This window comes from Hemiscyllium ocellatum, chromosome 32 (assembly GCF_020745735.1).
Source record: "Hemiscyllium ocellatum isolate sHemOce1 chromosome 32, sHemOce1.pat.X.cur, whole genome shotgun sequence".
NCBI classification, from domain to species: domain Eukaryota; kingdom Metazoa; phylum Chordata; class Chondrichthyes; order Orectolobiformes; family Hemiscylliidae; genus Hemiscyllium; species Hemiscyllium ocellatum.
Window position 1 is genome coordinate 34,343,335 of NC_083432.1, and position 19,072 is coordinate 34,362,406.

The 19,072-nt window shown below is 44.0% G+C and overlaps 1 protein-coding gene across 1 annotated transcript in view; it reads left to right on the forward strand.

Annotated features, from left to right (window-relative positions):
• Nucleotides 1–19,072, forward strand: part of etv4 (ETS variant transcription factor 4) — a 114,410-nt gene that overhangs the window by 61,937 nt on the left and 33,401 nt on the right. Inside the window, exon 9 of the mRNA XM_060849106.1 lies at nucleotides 9,894–9,962. Coding sequence (XP_060705089.1) covers nucleotides 9,894–9,962 — 69 coding nt within the window. The remainder of the gene's footprint in view (nucleotides 1–9,893; nucleotides 9,963–19,072) is intronic.

A 19,072-nucleotide genomic window follows, 5' to 3' on the forward strand; every position in this document is an offset into this window, starting at 1 on the left:
TGTTGGAGGGCTCCAAGGCAGAAGATGAGGCGCTCTTCCTCCAGCCATCGTGTTGCTATGGTCTGGCAATGGAGGAATCCAAGGACCTGCATGTCTTTGGTGGAGTGGGAAGGGGAATTGAAGTGTTGAGCCACGGGATGATTGGGTTGGTTGGTCCGGGTTTCGGCGCTGCCTCGTGCTCCCAAGAGGAGGTCGAACAGTTCATCCACTTTACCAACACCTTCCACCCCGACCTCAAATTTACCTGGACCGTCTCAGACTCCTCCCTCCCCTTCCTAGACCTTTCCCTTTCTATCTTGGGCAACTGAATCAACACGGACATTTACTATAAACCGACCAACTCCCACAGCTACCTAGACTACACCTCCTCCCACCCTGCCTCCTGTAAAAACGCCATCCCATATTCCCAATTCCTTCGTCTCCGCCGCATCTGCTCCCAGGAGGACCAGTTCCAATACCGCAAAACCCAGATGGCCTCCTTATTCAAAGACCGCAATTTCCCCCCAGATGTGATCGTTGATGCCCTCCACCGCATCTCCTCCACTTCCCACTCCTCTGCCCTCAAGCCCTGCTCCTCCAATCGCCACCAGGACAGAACCTCACTGGTCCTCACCTACCACCCCACCAACCTCCATATACATCGTATCATCATTCGTCATTTCCGCCACCTCCAAACGGACCCCACCACCAGGTATCCATTTCCCTTCCCTCCCCAATCAGCGTTCCGAAAAGGCCACTCCCTCCGTGACTCCCTTCTCAGGTCCACACCCCCCACCAACCCAACCTCCACTCCTGGCACCTTCCCCTGCAACCGCAAGAAATGCAAAGCTTGCGCCCACACACCCCCCTCACTTACTTCCCTCCAAGGCCCCAAGGGATCCTTCCATATCCGCCACAAATTCACCTGCACCTCCCCACACATCATTTACTGCACCCAATGTGGCCTCCTGTATATTGGGGAGACAGGCCGCCTACTTGCGGAATGTTTCAGAGAACACCTCTGGGACACCCGGACCAACCAACCCAACCACCCTGTGGCTCAACACTTCAACTCCCCCTCCCACTCCACCAACGACATGCAGGTCCTTGGACTCCTCCATCGCCAGACCATAGCAACACGAACGAAGGCTGGAGGATGAGCACCTCATCTTCTGCCTAGGAACCCTCCAACCACAAGGGATGAACTCAGATTTCTCCAGTTTCCTCATTTCCCCTCCCCCCACCTTGTCTCAGTCAAATCCCTTGAACTCAGCACCGCCTTCCTAACCTCTCCGCTCCCACCCCCACTCTGGCCTATCACCCTCACTTTGACCTCCTTCCACCTATCGCATTTCCAAAACCCCTCCCTCAAGTCGCTCCTCCCTGCCTTTTATCTTAGCCTGCTGGACACACTTTCCTCATTCCTGAAGAAGGGCTCATGTCCGAAACATCGATTCTCCTGCTCCTTGGATGCTGCCTGACCTGCTGCGCTTTTCCAGTGACACATTTTCAGCTCTTATCTACAGTCCTCACTTTCTCTTTTAAAGAGCATAAAAAGGATTTACTGTAAGAAATCCTGCTGCATTGCAAAGCCCCACAAACAGCAATGAGACAAATGACTGGAAAATCTGGTTTTAATTATTAGTGATATCTGTCTGGACACCAGGATGAATGCCCTGATCCACGGTGCTTTAGGAACATTTACGTTTATCAGAGGGTGGATGGCATAGAAGATTAACACTTCATCCTCTCAAAGGCCAATACCTCCTCCAATCCTGCCTGGTTTGTTTGCTCCAGAGTCAAAAGTAATAAAGTTATGATATAGAACATAGAACTGTACAGCACAATACAGGCCCTTTGGCCCTCAATGTTGTGCTAGCCTTTTATCCTACTCTAAGATCAGACTAACCTACTTACCCTTCATTGTTCTAACTTCCATGTGCCTATCCAAGTGTTACTTAAAAGTCCCTAATGTAGCTGACTCTACTTCCTTTGCTGAAGTGTATTCCACGCACCCAAGGGGCTGTCGCTGAGCAAAGGCTGATGGCAGGAGCAGCCTCAAAGTTCCGGTTATGCTACTGGAAGTGAGAGGGATTTGTATCTGGGCCAGTACTGAATGTATCCCAAATCACTGGGATGCAGGGTTATTAAAGGTCAGGTACCTCCACACTATTACCAACCAGACATCATGGGAATGAGGAGGGCAGGATCTTGGTACAGGCAAGTTTATCTGAACTGAACATTATGTGGGCAAAAATAAAAGCATCTTTTTGCCACTAGGCCTCTAGTTGTAATGTAATAAACATGGGCACGCTGAGGAAATTTTGGGGCTTATACTTTCCCCAGTGCCTGATGATGATGCTCTATCGCAACATAACATCCAAATGTAGTTGACTTCAAATGACCTACCAGTCCATCAGAAACGTGTCTCATACACTGCCTTCAACAGTGCCTCATACACTGCCTTCAACAGTGCCTCATGCTCTGATATGCCTGGTCTGTTCTGTTTACTCAATAACAAAACTGCAGGGCAATTCTGTACTCTGAGGGTTCTGCTGACATAAAGCATTTAAACTGAACTGTGAAGTAATGAGCCCAGTCCCCAGTCCTGCTGAATTGCTGTTTTGTAATATCCCCATGCCAGCCTAGATTTCACTCTGTATCTCACCTTTTTCGGCTATTCTGTTTAGAACTTTGCATTGTCGTTTATTTAAAAAAGTAGAATGTGACTCTGAAGTGGCTGTCTTCAAACCTGTTGCTAGTTCATAGCAAACCTTCCAGGTTCATAGTAATATCATAGTTCACTTTATGCTTGTTGACAGATTGTGGATTTCATTTCTTTTTCCTTTTGCATTCTTTTGCTTTCTTATGCCTTTTTAAGGCTTTGTGCAGCACTGTGTTTTTTTCCAAGTTAGCGAGACCACCTTCACTAGAAAGCCTGTGAACAGACAGCATGACTGACTGACTGTTTGTTGTTACCCTTCAGGTAATAGAAGTTTGCAGTACTTATTCAGTCCGCTGAGCTCTTTTGTTACATTACCCTCAATGACTGTCTCTCCTCTGGGACCAGCCAGTAGGAACTTGTTTTTCTATGAATGGAGTTAGCAGCGTTTCATTCATAAAATGGAGGGCTGAAAGACTAGAATTCCCAGCTGGAATTTCTGCGGTGTAGTATTTCACCAGACGCTTCCTCTATAAGGGCACATGACTTCACCAGGGTTAAATGAGCATGCCCAGTGAAACTGGAGACCGTGCTATAGATCTCAGCTACTAAAGGATTTGGCCAGATGTTAGTTTGGCGACAGTCTGTGGAGTTCATTTGCCGTGATTTTTTTTTTGCTTTTATAAACTGCCTTTTTTATTTAACTAAAACTTGTACCAATTCTGTCCAGAGGGTGCTTACCTCTGGTACTGCATTCGATGTGTACGCGTCTAGACAGTGGGTGGCTATAGGCTATTCGTACTCAGGAGGCATTGTGGCTAAACTCGAGTCACATTTTACCTGCCATCCTTAAATGCACCATCCAGTGAATCCTGCAGTCTGGACGGGAGCCCTAGTTTAATTTTGCTTCATTTGTTTAACATAGAACATTACAGCGCAGTACAGGCCCTTCGGCCCTCGATGTTGCACCGCCCTTTCATACTAATCTGAAGCCCATCCCACCTACACTATTCCATGTACGTCCATATGCCTGTCCAGTGGCGACTTAAATGCACTTAAACTTGGCGAATCTACTACCATTGCAGGCAAAGCATTCCATACCCTTACTACTCTCTGAGTAAAGAAACTACCTCTGACATCAGTCTTATACCTATCTCCCCTCACTTTAAAGTTGTGTCCCCTCATGTTTAACATCCCCATACTTGGAAAAAGGCTCTCCCTGTCCTCCCTATCTAACCCTCTGATTATCTTGTATGTCTCTATTAAGTCACCTCTCAACCTTCTTCTATCTAACGAGAACAGCCTCAAGGCCCTCAGCCTTTCCTCGTAAGACATTCCTTCCATACCAGGCAACATCCTAGTAAATCTCCTCTGCACCCGTTCCAAAGCTTCCACATCCTTCTTATAATGCGGTGACCAGAACTGTACACAATGCTCCAAGTGTGACCGTCCCAGAGCTTTGTACAGATGCAGCAGAACCTCCTGGTTCCGGAACATAATCCCTCTGTTAATAAAGGCCAAAACGCTGTATGCCTTCTTAATAACCCTGTCAATCTGGATGGCATTAGAGAAGTTTGAAGCCAAATTTTGTATCTTTTTACCATCATCATATAAAGGTTTTAGAGGGGGGCTTGTCAATTGTTTTTGGGGATGAGGTAAGCCAATAATTCATATGGATGAAGAATGCTTCTCCTTTCCTGGTCCATGTTGATGCAACTGATGTCAGATGAGCAGCAGTTTGCATTCTGTAACTAGCAATTAAATTTCAAGGCAGAAGACTGGTCGTCATCCAGTGACGTCAATGCTGATCTAGCCAGTGGCCTTATAAACAAGAGGTCGACAAGCAGGAGGTGGGAGACTACAACAAGCCAGGCAGCATCAGGAAATGGAGAAGTGAATGTTTCGAGTGTAATCCTTTTTCAGGATTGGGGGGGTGGGTGTAAGGGGAGCTGCAGCAAATCAGGGGAGTGGGGGCAGAGTGGTGAGGAAGGATAGGTGAACATAGGTAAAGAGTACAACCTGGTTGGTCGATGGGATGAATGAATCCAATTGGTGGCTTGAAGGAAGGGTAGGTCAGAGGAATGGAATGGAGGGGAGGGGAGGGGTTGGGAAGGGAGTTGGGAGATGGAAAGGGAAGTTATTTGACTGATCATCCATGGTGCTGAGTGCTAATAAGGTCCGGGCAGGGGCAGTGCATCCTGCAGGCCAATGATGCTCACTGACCTCTTCCTCACTTGTGTGCTTTTGCATTTGGTTTTAATTCAATGATTTCATGTGGGAATTTGTTACCCATCCCTAATTAATCTCAATAAGTTGGTGGTGAACTGTTGTCTTAAACTATGCAATCCATCCAGTGTGGGTCCACCCCAGTGCTGGGAAAAGTGTGCATGTGTGTTTGGATAAGCTTGGATGTCCCCTTGCCTGACAATATGTCAGACATTGTAGTCTATCCAGCTGTTGACTGGATAATGACCAGTCTTCTGCCTTGAAATTTAATTGGTAGTTACCGAATGCAAACTGCTGCTCATCTGACAACAGCTGCATCAACATGGACCAGGAAAGGAGAAGCATTCTTCATCCATATGAATTATTGGCTCATCCCTGTCTATGTTTTTAGGAATGCACCATTGCAAAATGTGTCATGCCATTGGCAGTGTTTGGTGTGTCATGGTGGAGGGGGAAAGCCTCATCATATGGACCAATTTCTGCCACTCTAATGTGGTGGTCTGGCAAACTAGCTTATAACCAGGATAAACTTGGGCTCATGTGCTTTGTTTAATGCATGTGCTACGTTGTTTTATTGTTTGAAAGGCAAAACCACTTTTAACAGTCATCTTTTCCCCCTCCCTCCTATGTTCCCAAAATAGAAACAGACATCAGTGTTTTTACCTTCCTGAGTCATGGGGTGATGAGACCAATTCTGGAACCCTTGCTGCGATCATATGAGAGAATTGTGCAGATGGAATGCCTCCCAAGCTTTTATTAAAGAGCCCGGTGGTATAGTTATGTGATGACTAAGCTGCAATGCTCTACAATTCTATCTCAATACCCATTATTTATTATAATGATCTACAAATTCTCTCTGCAATCCAGCACAGGATATTTCCTTTTTTTTTTGTTTGATTTGTGGTCAGTCTTGTGCCTTTAGTGGAAAAAAAATCATGATGAATGGTGAGCTATTAGAGGGGAATTTCCTATTGTGCGACCTTTTGTATTGAATAGATTCCCTTTTATGGTCTGGGTTGATGGATACATAAACTGTTTGTACACCCGATTTAGCCAGAGACTGGCTTCATTTTCCCAGCTTAATTAACCCTTTAATGATTGCAAGGATTTATTTTGTTCATTGCTGTGTATTCCAATTCCTCAAATGGGAAGTATGAGCAGTAATTGCTACTGTGTCTCCTAGACTACGATTATCTGAGGTTTGATCACTATTTGGAAAACTGATGTCAATCAGGAATATCATTGTGTCTGCGTCACTCAAATTAATTAGCTACATCACAATGACCTTAACCTCTGCCTAGTGAATACTGCATTTAAGCATGCGTTCATTTCAGCTTCTGGTTATTATCCATTGGAATGCATGAGCACGTTCCCCTTTCTCTTTCTCTTGCCCATGCCCATACCCAGCCAGCTCAATACAATTCACCAACGTTCACATTTTAGTGCTGCAAGCTCAAGGTGTCTAGTGGCACCAAGTTGTTTACAACATCATTGCCTGCAGGAGCCAAGAAGGAAAAGGAGTAAAATGGGAGGGGAATAAATTGAGACTTTCGTAGTTTACTGCCTGCAGTCAGAGCATATTGGGGCCAATGCTGAAAAGGATTCTCTGATCATTAATTTCACAGTTGAGAAATCATTAGCAGAATTTGCACATTAGCAAATGTAGTGCTGCGGTTGAAGCTCTTATGTGGACCCATAAAACATACCCAATTGTATTTAAATGTACTTTCTCACCTGATAGATGTTTTATTTTAAATTTCACATGACATAAGTCTGATAAGATCAGCAATTATTGTCTGTTACTAGTTGCTCTTGAGAGGAGTCTTGCAGATTAAACACTGGGGACTTCATGATATTACTGCAACTATTTACAGATTGCATGAATTTGACCTACTTTACTACATAAACTATTGGGAGTACACAAACCTCAAGTCTGTCCCCCTTCAAGCTCCTTCTTTACCCTGACCAAGTGCCTATGACATCAACACTGTGGATGGTGCTTAGTGCACCCAATCAAGTATTAATGCTTTCAGACAACATCTTACTCGGTAATTTTGGAGGGCATTAAGAGTTGATGTTGCTGTGGGTGTGGAGTCACATGCGAAAGCCAGATGATGGTAAGGCAGCATGTTTTCATTCTTTTAAAGGACATTGATGAACCAATTGGTTGTATCAGCATACTGGGAGTTTGATGGTCACTCTTCTGTCCCATGGCTTGATACAGTTTTGGGTTTGAGTCAGACTGACTGAAAAGGCCAATTCAAGAATTGTCTTCAGATGTAGACTTCAAAGTAACACCTTTTATTATCCATTGCTCCAACACACTGCTTTTCATGGTCATCCCAGGTACACTAGGCTCTGATGTATAGTTACCATTGGTAAGCACGATGTATCTTTGTCTGCTCATTACGAGGTTTGCCCTTGTGTGCTCTCATTTTTCTAATTCCACGCTTTGTGTTCGCAGTGATGTGCAGCTCCATGGCATCGTTATAAGGATGCTCCAGATTGCTGAAGCCTTTACACAAGTCACCAATAGTGACACTGACTCTTTGTTCCCGCTTTTTGTTGAATTAACTGAATTTGACTTTGACTCTGGAAATGGTGCTAAGTAATCATGGGCCAAACACTTCACAGGCAAAAGTGAGGACTGCAGATGCTGGAAACCAGAGTTTAGATCAGAGTGGTGTTGGAGCACTCCTGATGAAGGGCTTTTGCCTGAAATGACGATTTTCCTGCTCCTCGGATGCTGCCTGATCTGCTGTGTTTTTCCAACACCACTCTGATCAAAACACTTCACAACCTAGGAGAAGTAATTTTAGTCACGTTTGGAATAGAGGGAAAGGTGGCATCAAAGTCTCTCGAACAGTAAGGCAATAATGACCAAATAAAATCTTTTACTTGAGGAGTAAATTTCAGCCGGGAGTCTGGCAGAACGTCAATAATATTCTGCAAAGTGACATGGAATCTTATGCATCCACTAATAAGAAGAGATGCCTTAATGCTTTCCTCTGAAAAATGGCAACTCTCTTTCAGTGCTGCATCACATTGTCTGCCAAGAGCTCGCAGCCCTGAATATCTGACTTGGCGTAAGTTTGCTACTATTGAATGACGACGGACAAATTAGTCATTCAGCATTTCTTACACTGATTTAAGACTATTTTTAATGTTTTAAAGTTTAATTCTGGAGCAGTACTTTTAGGAAACCATTTAAAATGGATAATGATAACACCAGAGATGTTTTTATTTGGTTTATTCAACAAATACAAAATACTTCTAATAATAAAAGCAAAATGTGGCGCATGCTGGGGGTTTGAAATAAAAACAAAAGTGCTGGAGGAATTCCACGGATCTGGAAACATTAGTGGAGAGGGAGAAACAGGTGATGTTTTGAGCCTGTGACAATTTTTCAGAAAACATGAACCTCTGAAGAAGAGTCATGTTAGCCTTCACAGTAACTGTTTTTCTCTGTATCCTCTGCTGATTCCAGACCTGCTGGGTTTCTCCGGCACTTTGTTTTAAATGCGATTATGTCATCTCCCTCCTACCTGCTTGTTTCTGCTAACATTTACCCACCTACCTCGGGGACCTGTTGATTTTGTTGGGTTAACCTTCTACAAGTCATTCAGACTAGGACCCTTCCCTGTTCATCATATGGGACTAGATATTGAATGATTACAAGCTGCTCATTTTCATGAGGCATCACAATAATGCATGTGTGGGTCACTGGCCAATAATTGGACAAGTCTTGATTTAATTTTCCCATTTCTTAACCGGACATTGAAGTCCATTCTAAAAACCCCTCTTGCTGGAGCTAATACAGATCAGTTCACATTGAAAACATTTTTGGTCAGTACAGTTTGTACTTACTGTCATAGCTAGCTGAAATTAAATTTAAATTCTTGTGTGCTTTTGACACAAATAAAACATCAGAAAAATCCAGGAATGGATAAATGTAAAACAAAAATGATGACAAGGTGTTAGTATCTGGGGAATAGAAAGAGATAATTGTTCCATTGGCCAGTTTACACTCAGGATGGGAGCAATTTTTTTCTCTTTTTCAGAACATTCAAACTTTTGACTGATTCCCGAGTGCAGCATGATCCTAATGTGTATGATCCCAATGTTTAGTTGTCTTGCAGTTGTGTAATGCGACTATGTCCATGGTTCCAAATCCAGCAAGCTTGTGGGTATTGGTTAGGTGGTTGTTGTTCTGCCTTATCAACAGGATAGAGGGTTGGGCATCAAGCATTAGTATAAGGAGTTATGTCCTGTGATGATTTTACACGTGATTAAACACTTCAGTTTCGAAGCTGAGCTTGAGCAGTTTCAATAGTCATAACCTTTGACATCACAGAAACAGACCCTTTGGTCCAACTCGTCCATGCCAACTGGATATTCTAAATTAATCTAGTCCCATTTGCCAGCATTTGGCTCATATCCCTCTTAAACCCTTTCTATCCACATACCCATTCAGATGCCTTTTAAATGTTGTAATTGTACCAGCCTCCACCACTTCCTCTGTCAGCTCATTCCATATACACACCGCCCTCTGCATGAAAATGTTGATTCTTAGATATCTACATATCTTTCCCTTCTCAACTTAAACCTGTGCCCTCTAGCTGTTGGGCTCTCTTACCCTGGGAAGCAAAAAAACATGAACATGTTACCTTTTATTATGGCTGAAAAATCTCAAATTGGTTGAGTTGTATCATAAACCTTTTGGAGTAGATTGGAATTTTAGTACGTAGAATACATGCAATTTACATCTTACACTAAAGTAACTTTTTAAATTCTTTTTTTTTGCAGTTAGATAATTCTTTTGATGCATGATGTTATATTTATTTTGTTTTTGGACTAATTTGAATGAAATAGCTTCCATACAGTCCTCTTAGGGATGCAACATATTGATCAATCTGTTATAGTAGACCTGTTTAAAGTTACTCATATCTGTGATAAACTTGTGGAAAGAAAGGACTCCACCGCATAACTGGTAATGTATTTTTTTTCCCTTTTTTTTTTCTCCTAGATATTCCTGGCTGTCCTTCTATGTATGTGCCCAGTGAAGGTTATGCAACTCAGTCCAGCAACCTTGAAGGTAAAAGTTCTGTAAAAATGCAAGTTCTTTCAGGATATTAACTTCTCCAGATCAGAATGCTACTTTGTGAAATGACATTGTACCAAGTTGGTAGTGTATGCCTTGTAGTCCTAAATACATATGTACTGGAGTCAACCAGATGGACTGCCAAGAACTTTTCTAGTCCTGTACATTCCCATTGATTGAAGCAATGTTATTGTCTAATGACCTTACACTTCTCTTTGTTCTAACATTTTAAGACAGTGGATTGTTAAAGTAAGTGGTTTCAATATATAATTGAATAAGGATTTGCAAATTCTGTTTGTAAAGCAAATAGACAGTGATATGATGAATCTCCTGATTAGCTTTCAATTTACTCATGGATTTTCTTTTCATTGTTTTTTCCTTCCTGAATAGTTTTCAGTCAGTTCCTTTGTTGAAGAAGTATAATAATTTCTATCGCAAGTTGAGTGCAGAAATTAAGGTTTTCCAATCATCTTCCCTCCTTTTTTGAAGGAGTTCCGAAGTGTTTAATAGCCAGGTTATTTTTCTAGCACCAATTTGAAAGTGATTGGCTGACTACCTGCTGAGGGATGATTTTAAGAAGCCAAACTTGACTTTCCTTTTTTTTTGGTTATAGGTACAATCACCAGAAATTTGGAACAGAGACTGTACCTTTACTAGATCTCCTCTGTCCCAAAGTCAATGCGAGCTGCTGCTGTTCACCAGTTAACTCTGTACAGGTTATTCTGAATGGTGTATTTACGAACTGAACCTCTAGGGTCTCCTTTATATGCCCCCTAAAGCCATTTTGTCCATCAGATCTGCACTGCCATTCAGTGAAATCATGGCTGATCTCATAATCCTCAACTCTACCTTTCCTGCCTTCTCTTCATAACACTTGGCTCACTTACTGATTAAAAATGTCTATCTCAGTCTTGAATCAACTTAACGACACTGCCTTGGCAGTGGTAAGGAATTTCACAGATTGACTATCCTTTTGCAGGGAGGGAATCCTTGTCACCTTATCATCTTAAAACATTGAATCATCATTTCAGTACACCTTTTCATATCTGTTTTCCTCAATTTGCAGTTGAATAACTCTTTGCTCTACACTCAGCTCATGCTTGACCATTTTATGACAAAGAATAGACTCTGTTGGCAGAATGTCTAAGTCTCTTTGGAGAACTGCCACATTGTGATGCTGATGTATTCTAATCAGAGGTTACAGCTATTGCATTATGCATTACTATCTGAATGAGTCTCTGCAAAAAAAACATGGTGCAGCATAGCTCGAGATGGGTTCATAAAGATGCCACATGTCAAGACTTTCCTTAGTTTATGGAACCTCCAAGTTATATAGTCCAAGCTGATCTACTTCTTAACAAATATTAACCTTTGGCAATTGCCAGCTGAAACAGTGCCACTGGTTCAGGGTTGAGTCAAGATGTCACTGTTGGAATAAAATGTAGGTTCACCTTGAAACTGTCTCAGTCTTGTTCCTGCTGGTTAATCCACAGCAAAAAGCCACCCCAATCTGTTATCAAAAAGCGCCAAATCATCAAGCTTGCAGAATGGGAGTGTGGTTGTATAACCTCTTACTGCTGCTCTGCAGCTGGCTGATGCTTGCACTGAATAACAAAACCAGCCTGTAAAAGGGGTAGTCTTAATCAGGCTTGATTTCCTTGAGGATTGGGCAATTCCAGAAGCCTGTGTCTGTCCAGGAAGCTGAGCTATCACCAGCACCGGGCGTTTTGAGACCCGTTTGGGACTGTGTCTGTAAGGTAGCCTGCTTACCTCGCACTTATTCACAGGCAATCCGACACTTGATGCCATTTATGCATTTTTGTCAAGGCATTAAGGTTAATAATTATGCACAAGCAACAAAGCATGACTGCTTTAAGTATTAATACTTCAATTTTTCTATCAACCATGACCTGAGAGTGTCCAGTAGGAATTTGATAGTCTATTATAGCACAGTCTCCTGTCTCATGGACTGTGATCCTAATGGATATCCATTGCTGAATAGTCAAAAGTCCCCAGGCTTTGCTCCCCAGTTGGGTGTTGCATGATTATTTGGGTAGATGTGATGTTCGGGACGATAGGGAAAAGGTCCTAGGTAATTCAACTGGCAAAGGCATAATGGGCTGAAAGGTCTCCTTCAGTGCCATTTCAATGCAGTGGTTCTACGAATGGTATGTATCCCCCTGACCTCGCACTCTGAGGCTGAACGTTTTGTCTTCAGGAAAGGGTAAATGTTCGTACCCCTCCGTCCCCATCACGATGAATTCCAGACCCACCACGAGGTAGAGCTCTTCTTCTGCGACCTCCTGTGCCTTCGTTTTCGACAAATACTCCCAACCTCCCTCAGATGACCTCTTCTCTTGACTCTTACCTTCATCTTTCACTTGGTCACCACCCGATGGCCTTGTACGCTCTTCATTGCAGACTGCTGAAGTGATATCGGCCATCTCAATTTCTCCACCCCCCTCAGCAACTCCAACCTTGCCTCCTCAATATGCAGTACTCCACTCACTCTGCAACAACCCCCAGTTCACCATCAAACCCGCTCATAAAGGCAGGGCAGCGGTAGTCTGGAGAAGTCAAACACCAACTCTCCGACACCATGTCCTACCTTCCCCTTGCACAACAACCCCACAATATCAGGCCATAATCACCCCCACTGTCCGTGCTCTCGTTGCCTCCGGTGATCTCCCCTCCACTACCTCCAAACATATAAACCCCAGCCCCCTACAGCCCTGTTCTATCTGCCCCCCAAGCCCAAATACTCAGTCAACCCATCATCTCTGCATGCTCCTCTTGTCCATCTCAACTCCATCCTCTCGCCCTTCATTCAGGCACTTCCCATCTACACCCCACCGCTTCTTTCACTCCAACAGACCCATCCAATCCCTCTCCAACAATGCCCTCCCTGCCTTGCTGAACTGATCCTCACCCTCAACAACTTTTCCTTCAACTCCTTCCATTTCCTTCAAATCAAGGGGTGGCCATGGGCGCCCAGATTGGCACAGTTACACCTGCCTCTTTGTTGACCATATTGAACAGTCCCACTTCAGTACTTACACGGGCACTGTGCCCCAATTTTTCCACCGATGCATCGATGACTGCATTGGTGTAGCCTTCTACACACAGGTTGAACTGGAGGAGTTCATTGACTTCACCCACAGCGTCCACCCCGTCCTCAAATTGACTTGGTCCAAGTTGGACACCTCACTCCCCTTTCTTGACCTCACCATTTCCATTTCCAGTGACAGTCTCCAGATGGACCTTTACTAAAAGCCAACAGACTCGCATAAAAACAAAGAACATTACAGCACAGGAACAGGCCCTTCAGCCCTCCAAGCCTGTGCTGACCCAGATTCTCTTTCTAAACCTGCCATCCATTTTCTAAGGATCTGTATCCCTTTGTTTCTTCTCCATTCATATATCTGTCTAGATACATCTTAAATGACTCTATTGTGCCTGCCTCAACCACCTCCGCTGGCAACGTGTTCCAGGCACCCACCCTCTGCATGAAGAGCTTTCCATGCATCTCCCTTAAACTTTTCCCCCTCTCACTTTGAACCTGTGAGCCCGAGTAACTGAGCCCCCACTCTGGGGAAAAAGCTTCTTGTTATCCACCCTATCTATACCTCTTATGATTTCGTAGACCTCAGTCAGTCCCCCACCCCCCCCCCCCCACCTCCATCTTTCTAATGCAAATAATCCTAATCTACTCAACCTGCCTTTATAGCTAGCACCCTCCATTATCAGGCAACATCCTGATGAATGTCCTCTGCACCCTCTCCAATGCATCCACATCCTTTTGGTAATGTGGTGACCAGAACTGTACGCAGTATTACAAAGGTGGCCGAACCAAAGTCTTTTACAATTGTAACATGATCTGCAAACTCTTGTACTCAATACCCCGTCTGAGGAAGGAGAGCATGCCGTATGCTTTCTTGACCAGTCTATTGACCTGCGTTGCCACCTTCAGGGTACAATGGACCTGAACACCCAGGTGGATGTCAATTTTCGCCAGGGTTTTTTCACTTACCGTATAGTTTACTCTAGAATTGGAACTTCCAAAATGCAACACCTCACATTTGCCCAGGTTAAACTCCATCTGCCATTTCTCTGCCCAACTCTCCAACCTAGCTATATTCTGCTACATTCTCTGGCAGTCCCCTTCACTATCTGCGACTCCACTAATGAGTGTCATCTGCAAACTTGCTAATCAGATCACTTATACCTTCCAGATCATTTATGTATATCCCAAACACCAATGGTCCTAGCACGGATCCCTGTGGAACACCACTGGTCACAGTTGTCCATTTTGGGAAACTCCCTTCCACTATTACTCTCTGTCTCCTGTTGCCCAGCCAGTTCTCCATCCATCTAGCTAGTACATCTTGGACGCCATGTGACTTCACTTTCTCCATCAATCTACCATGGGGAACTTTCTCAAACATCTTACTGAAGTCCATGTATGTGACATCTACAACCCTTCCCTCATCAATCAACTTTGTCACTTCCTCAAAAAATTCTATTAAACTGGTAAGACATTACCTTCCCAGCACAAAAACCATGCTGCCTATCACTGATAAGCCCATTTTCTTCCAAAAGGGAATAGATTCTATCCCTCAGTATCTTCTCTGGCAGCATCTCTACCACTGACGTCAGGCTCACCAGTCCATAATTATCTGGATTATCCCTGCTACCCTTCTTGAACTAGGAGATAGCATTAGCAATTTTCCAGTCATCCAGGATTTTACCTGTGTTCAAGGATGCTGCAAAGGTATCTGTTAAGACCCCAGCTATTTCTTTCTCTCTTCCCTCAAAAACTTGGGATAGATCCCATCTGGACCTGAGGACTTGTCCACCTTAATGCCTTTTAGAATACCCAACACTTACTCCCTCCTTATGCCAACTTGACCTCGAGTAATTAAAGACCTATCCCTTACCTCAACATTGGCCATGTCCCCCTCCTCGGTGAATACCGATATAAAGTACACGTTAAGAATCTCACCCATTTTCTCTGACTCCACAAATAACTTTCCTCCTTTGTCCATGAGTGGGCCAACCCTTTCTCCAGTTGTCCTTTTGCTCCTAACATATTAATAAAAGGTTTTAGGCTTGTCCTTAACCCTGTTTGTTAAAGATATTTCATGACCCCTTTTAGCCCTCCTAATACCACATTTCAGATTCATCCTGCATTCCTGATATTCTTCCAAAGCGTCGTCTATTTTCAGTCGCCTAGACCTTATGTATGCTTCCTTTTTCTTCTTACCTAGTCTCGCAATTTCACCTGTCGTCCATGGTTCCCTAATCTTGCCATTTCTATCCCTCATTTTCACGGGAACATGTCTCTCCTGTACTCTAATCAACCTCTCTTTAAAAGCCTCCCACATATCAAATGAGGATTTACCTTCTAACAGCTGTTCCCAATCTACATTCTCCAGCTCCTGCCGAGTTTTAGTATAGTTGGCCTTCCCCCAATGTAGCACTCTTCCTTTAGGACCACGCTCATCTTTACCCATGAGTATTCTAAAACTTATGGAACTGTGATCACCATTCCTAAAGTAATCCCCTACTGAAACTTCGGTCACCTGACAGAGCTCATTCCCCAGCACTAGGTCCAATATGGCCCCTTCCCGAGTTGGACTGTTTACATACTGCTCAAGAAAGCCCTCCTGGATGCTCCTTACAAATTCTGCTCCATCCAATCCTCCAACATTACATGAATCGCAATCAATGTTGGGAAAATTAAAATCTCCTGTCACCACCCACCCTGTTGCTTCTACATCTTTGTGATTTTTCTACACATTTGTACCTCTACCTCACACTTGCTGTTGGGAGGCCTGTAGCACAACTCCAACATTGTTACCGCACCCTTCCTATTTCTGAGCTGTGCCCATATCTCCTCACTGCCTAGTCCTCCATATTGCTGTCCTTCAGCACAGCTGTGGTATCCTCTTTGACCAGTTATGCAACTCCTCCACTCCTTTTATCTCCCTCTCTATGCCCACCTGAAGCATTGATATCCTGGATATTTAGTTGCCAATCATGCCCTTCCCTCAACCAAGTCTCAGTAATAGCAATAACTTCATACACCCAGGTACTAATCCAAACCCTAAGTTCATCTGCCTTATATACTACACTTCTTGCATTAAAACAAATGCACCTCAGACCACCAGTTGCTTTGCATTCATCATCTGCTCCCTGCCTATTCTTTCCCCTTAGTCACGCTGACATCGTGATCTAGTTCCCTACAGTTACTACCTCCTGATTGTTTTGGTTCCCATTCGCCAGTCACATTAGCTTAAATCCTCCCAACAGCATTAGCAAAAGCACCCCGAAGGACACTGGTTCCAGATGTAGACCATCCAATTTGTAATAGTCTCATCTCTCGCAGAACTGGTCCCAATGTCCCAAAAATCTGAGCCCCTCCCTCTTGCACCATCTCTGAAACCATGCCTATTCTTTCATTTCTGTTCTGCCTATTCTTTTATTTCTACTCTGAATAGCACATGGTATTAGTAGCAATCCTGAGATTACTACCTCTAAGGTCCTAGTTTTTAACTTGGTTCTAAACTCCCTAAATTCTGCTTTTTTTTACTGATATCAATGGTGCCTAAATGCACCAAGTCAGCTGGCTGTTCACCCTCCCCCTTCAGAATGTCCTACAGCCGATCTGAGACATCCCTAACCCATGCACCTGGGAGGCAACATACCATTCAGGAGTCTCATTTTCGACCACCGAATTGCCTACCTACTCCCCTTAGAATTGAATCCCTTTTGCTTATAGACCTTCCACTGTTTTTCCCACCCTTCTGTACAGCAAACCCAGTCACGATGCCATGAACCTGGCTAGTGCTGCCTTCCCCTGATGAACCATCTCCCCCAATATCCAAGAATGGTATACTTGTTTTGGAGGGAGATGACTGCAGGGGACATTTGCACTGCCTTCCTGCTTTTTCTCTGTCTTTTGATCATCCATTCCCTTTCTCCCTCAGCAGTCCTACTCTGCAGTGAGACCAATTCACTAAAGGTGCTATCCATGACCACCTCAGCATCACGTATGCTCCAAAGTGAGTCCATCCGCAGCTCCAGAGCTGTCATGTGGCCTAACAAGAGCTGCAGCTGGACACACTTCTGCACGTGAAGGAGTCAGGGACTTCAGCTATGATCATATTGAGTAAGAGGAACATATCATGGGTCTGAGGTCTCTTGCCTAATTACCTGGACAACACCTCCTCCCACCCAGTATCCTGCAAGAACTCCATCTAATTATCCCAATTGTTCTGCCTCCGCCGCATCTGCTCGGACAAGAGGACACTCCACTCGCGAGCATCCCAGATGTCCATCTATTTTGAACAATGTGCTTTTCCCCCCTTTGTCATCCAGACAGCCCTCCACCGCACCACCTGCATTTCCCATTCCACTGCTCTAAACCACCCCCTCCTAACTCAATAAAGACAGAGTCCCCCTTGTCCTCACTTACCACTCCATAGCCAAAGCATCATCCTTCAACACTTCGGCCAAATTCAACTAGACTTCACCACCAAGAACATCTTTCCCTCCCCCACCCCTCTCTGCCTTCCGCAAGGAGTATTCCCTTCGACAGTTCTTGGTTTGTGCCACTTTCCCCACTGACCCACCCCCCTTTCCCTTTCCCCCCACTCCCCATACCCTCAGGTACCTTCCCCTGCAACAGAAAAGATGCAAAACCTGCTGATACACCACCCCCCCTCACCTCCATCCAGGGCCCCAAACAGTCCTTCCAGGTGAGACAGGTAAACCTACCTCTCTTCCAACCTAGTTTACTGCATCAAATGCTCCCAAGGTGGTCTTTTCTATACTGGGAGACAAAACGTAAACTTATGGAACGGGACACCAAGCATCGCAGCTGGGCCCACAGGAACTGACCTGAACTCCCCGTCATCACTCATTTCAATTCCCTTTCCCACTCCCTTTCCAATATGACCATGCCACAATGAACCAAACCGGAAAGTGGAGGATCAACACTTCATCTTCCACCTGGGCAGCCTACAGTGCAGAGAACGAACATTGAGTCCTCCAATTTTAAATAACCTCCCTTCCCATCCTCCAACACCCTCCCAGACACACTCCATCCCTTCCATGCCTCCCTGCCACTTACAGAATTCATTCCTCCCATTGACCAACCAGGTCATACCCTCTACCTGTCTTCACCTATCCGCACTTCACCACCCTGCCCCCACCTCCCCCTTTTATCTGTGGCTTCCCCCACACCCAACTCCAGTCCTGAAGAAGGGTTACACCTGAAACATCAGCTTCTCCACCTCCAGATGCTGCCTGGCTTGCCATGTTCTTCTAGCCTCCTGCCTGTCTACTACAAATGGACAGCAGTAATCTAGGTTTATGAATGAAGTCACCTATACCCAAATAAAACTGAGTTAATTTTTAATTTGCAATTCATCCATCAGCATATGCTGTTGCTCAAACTGGAACAGTTGCAATTTGTAAAATTAAAAGCAAACAAATCAAGCTTCCACTGTATACAAAGGTGTTTAAACATTGCTGCTTAGGGGTTTCCAATGATGTACCCAAACCTGTCTTTGCTTCCAGATTTGCTTTATTAGTAGACACATACATTTGATAGATACCTGGGCATTTTTATTTTGTTTTGAGGTGGTAACCAGTTCTTGTTTACATATATTTTGGGGAATTTAGGGAGGGTTACTTTTTTTTTAAAAATGCCAGGTTAGGCTACTGAAATTTTCAACAAACTGGTGACCTCAGGATTTGGCAGTGCCATGATTCTGGGGTTAGGTAAGTTCTTTGCTCCTCTTGAAACCTGTGCAAATCTTGTTCCATCAATTACATGAGAAACCAAATATTTAGAAATGTGTTGTAAAACCACTGGAAGTTATTGTGTTAGTCCTGTTTAGGGTTTTTTGTACGTTTCTAGCACGTGTATGTATTGGCTATATTTGGACAAATTGGAAACATTGCTGAACCTAACAGCAAACAGATGACACTTTTGAAAGGTTAACCATTTGTCATTTACCTTTCAATTGTCTCAGTGCATTGAGAGCTTCCTCAACCTCCTGCCATTATTTCAGTTTAAAAAAACTTCTACAACATTT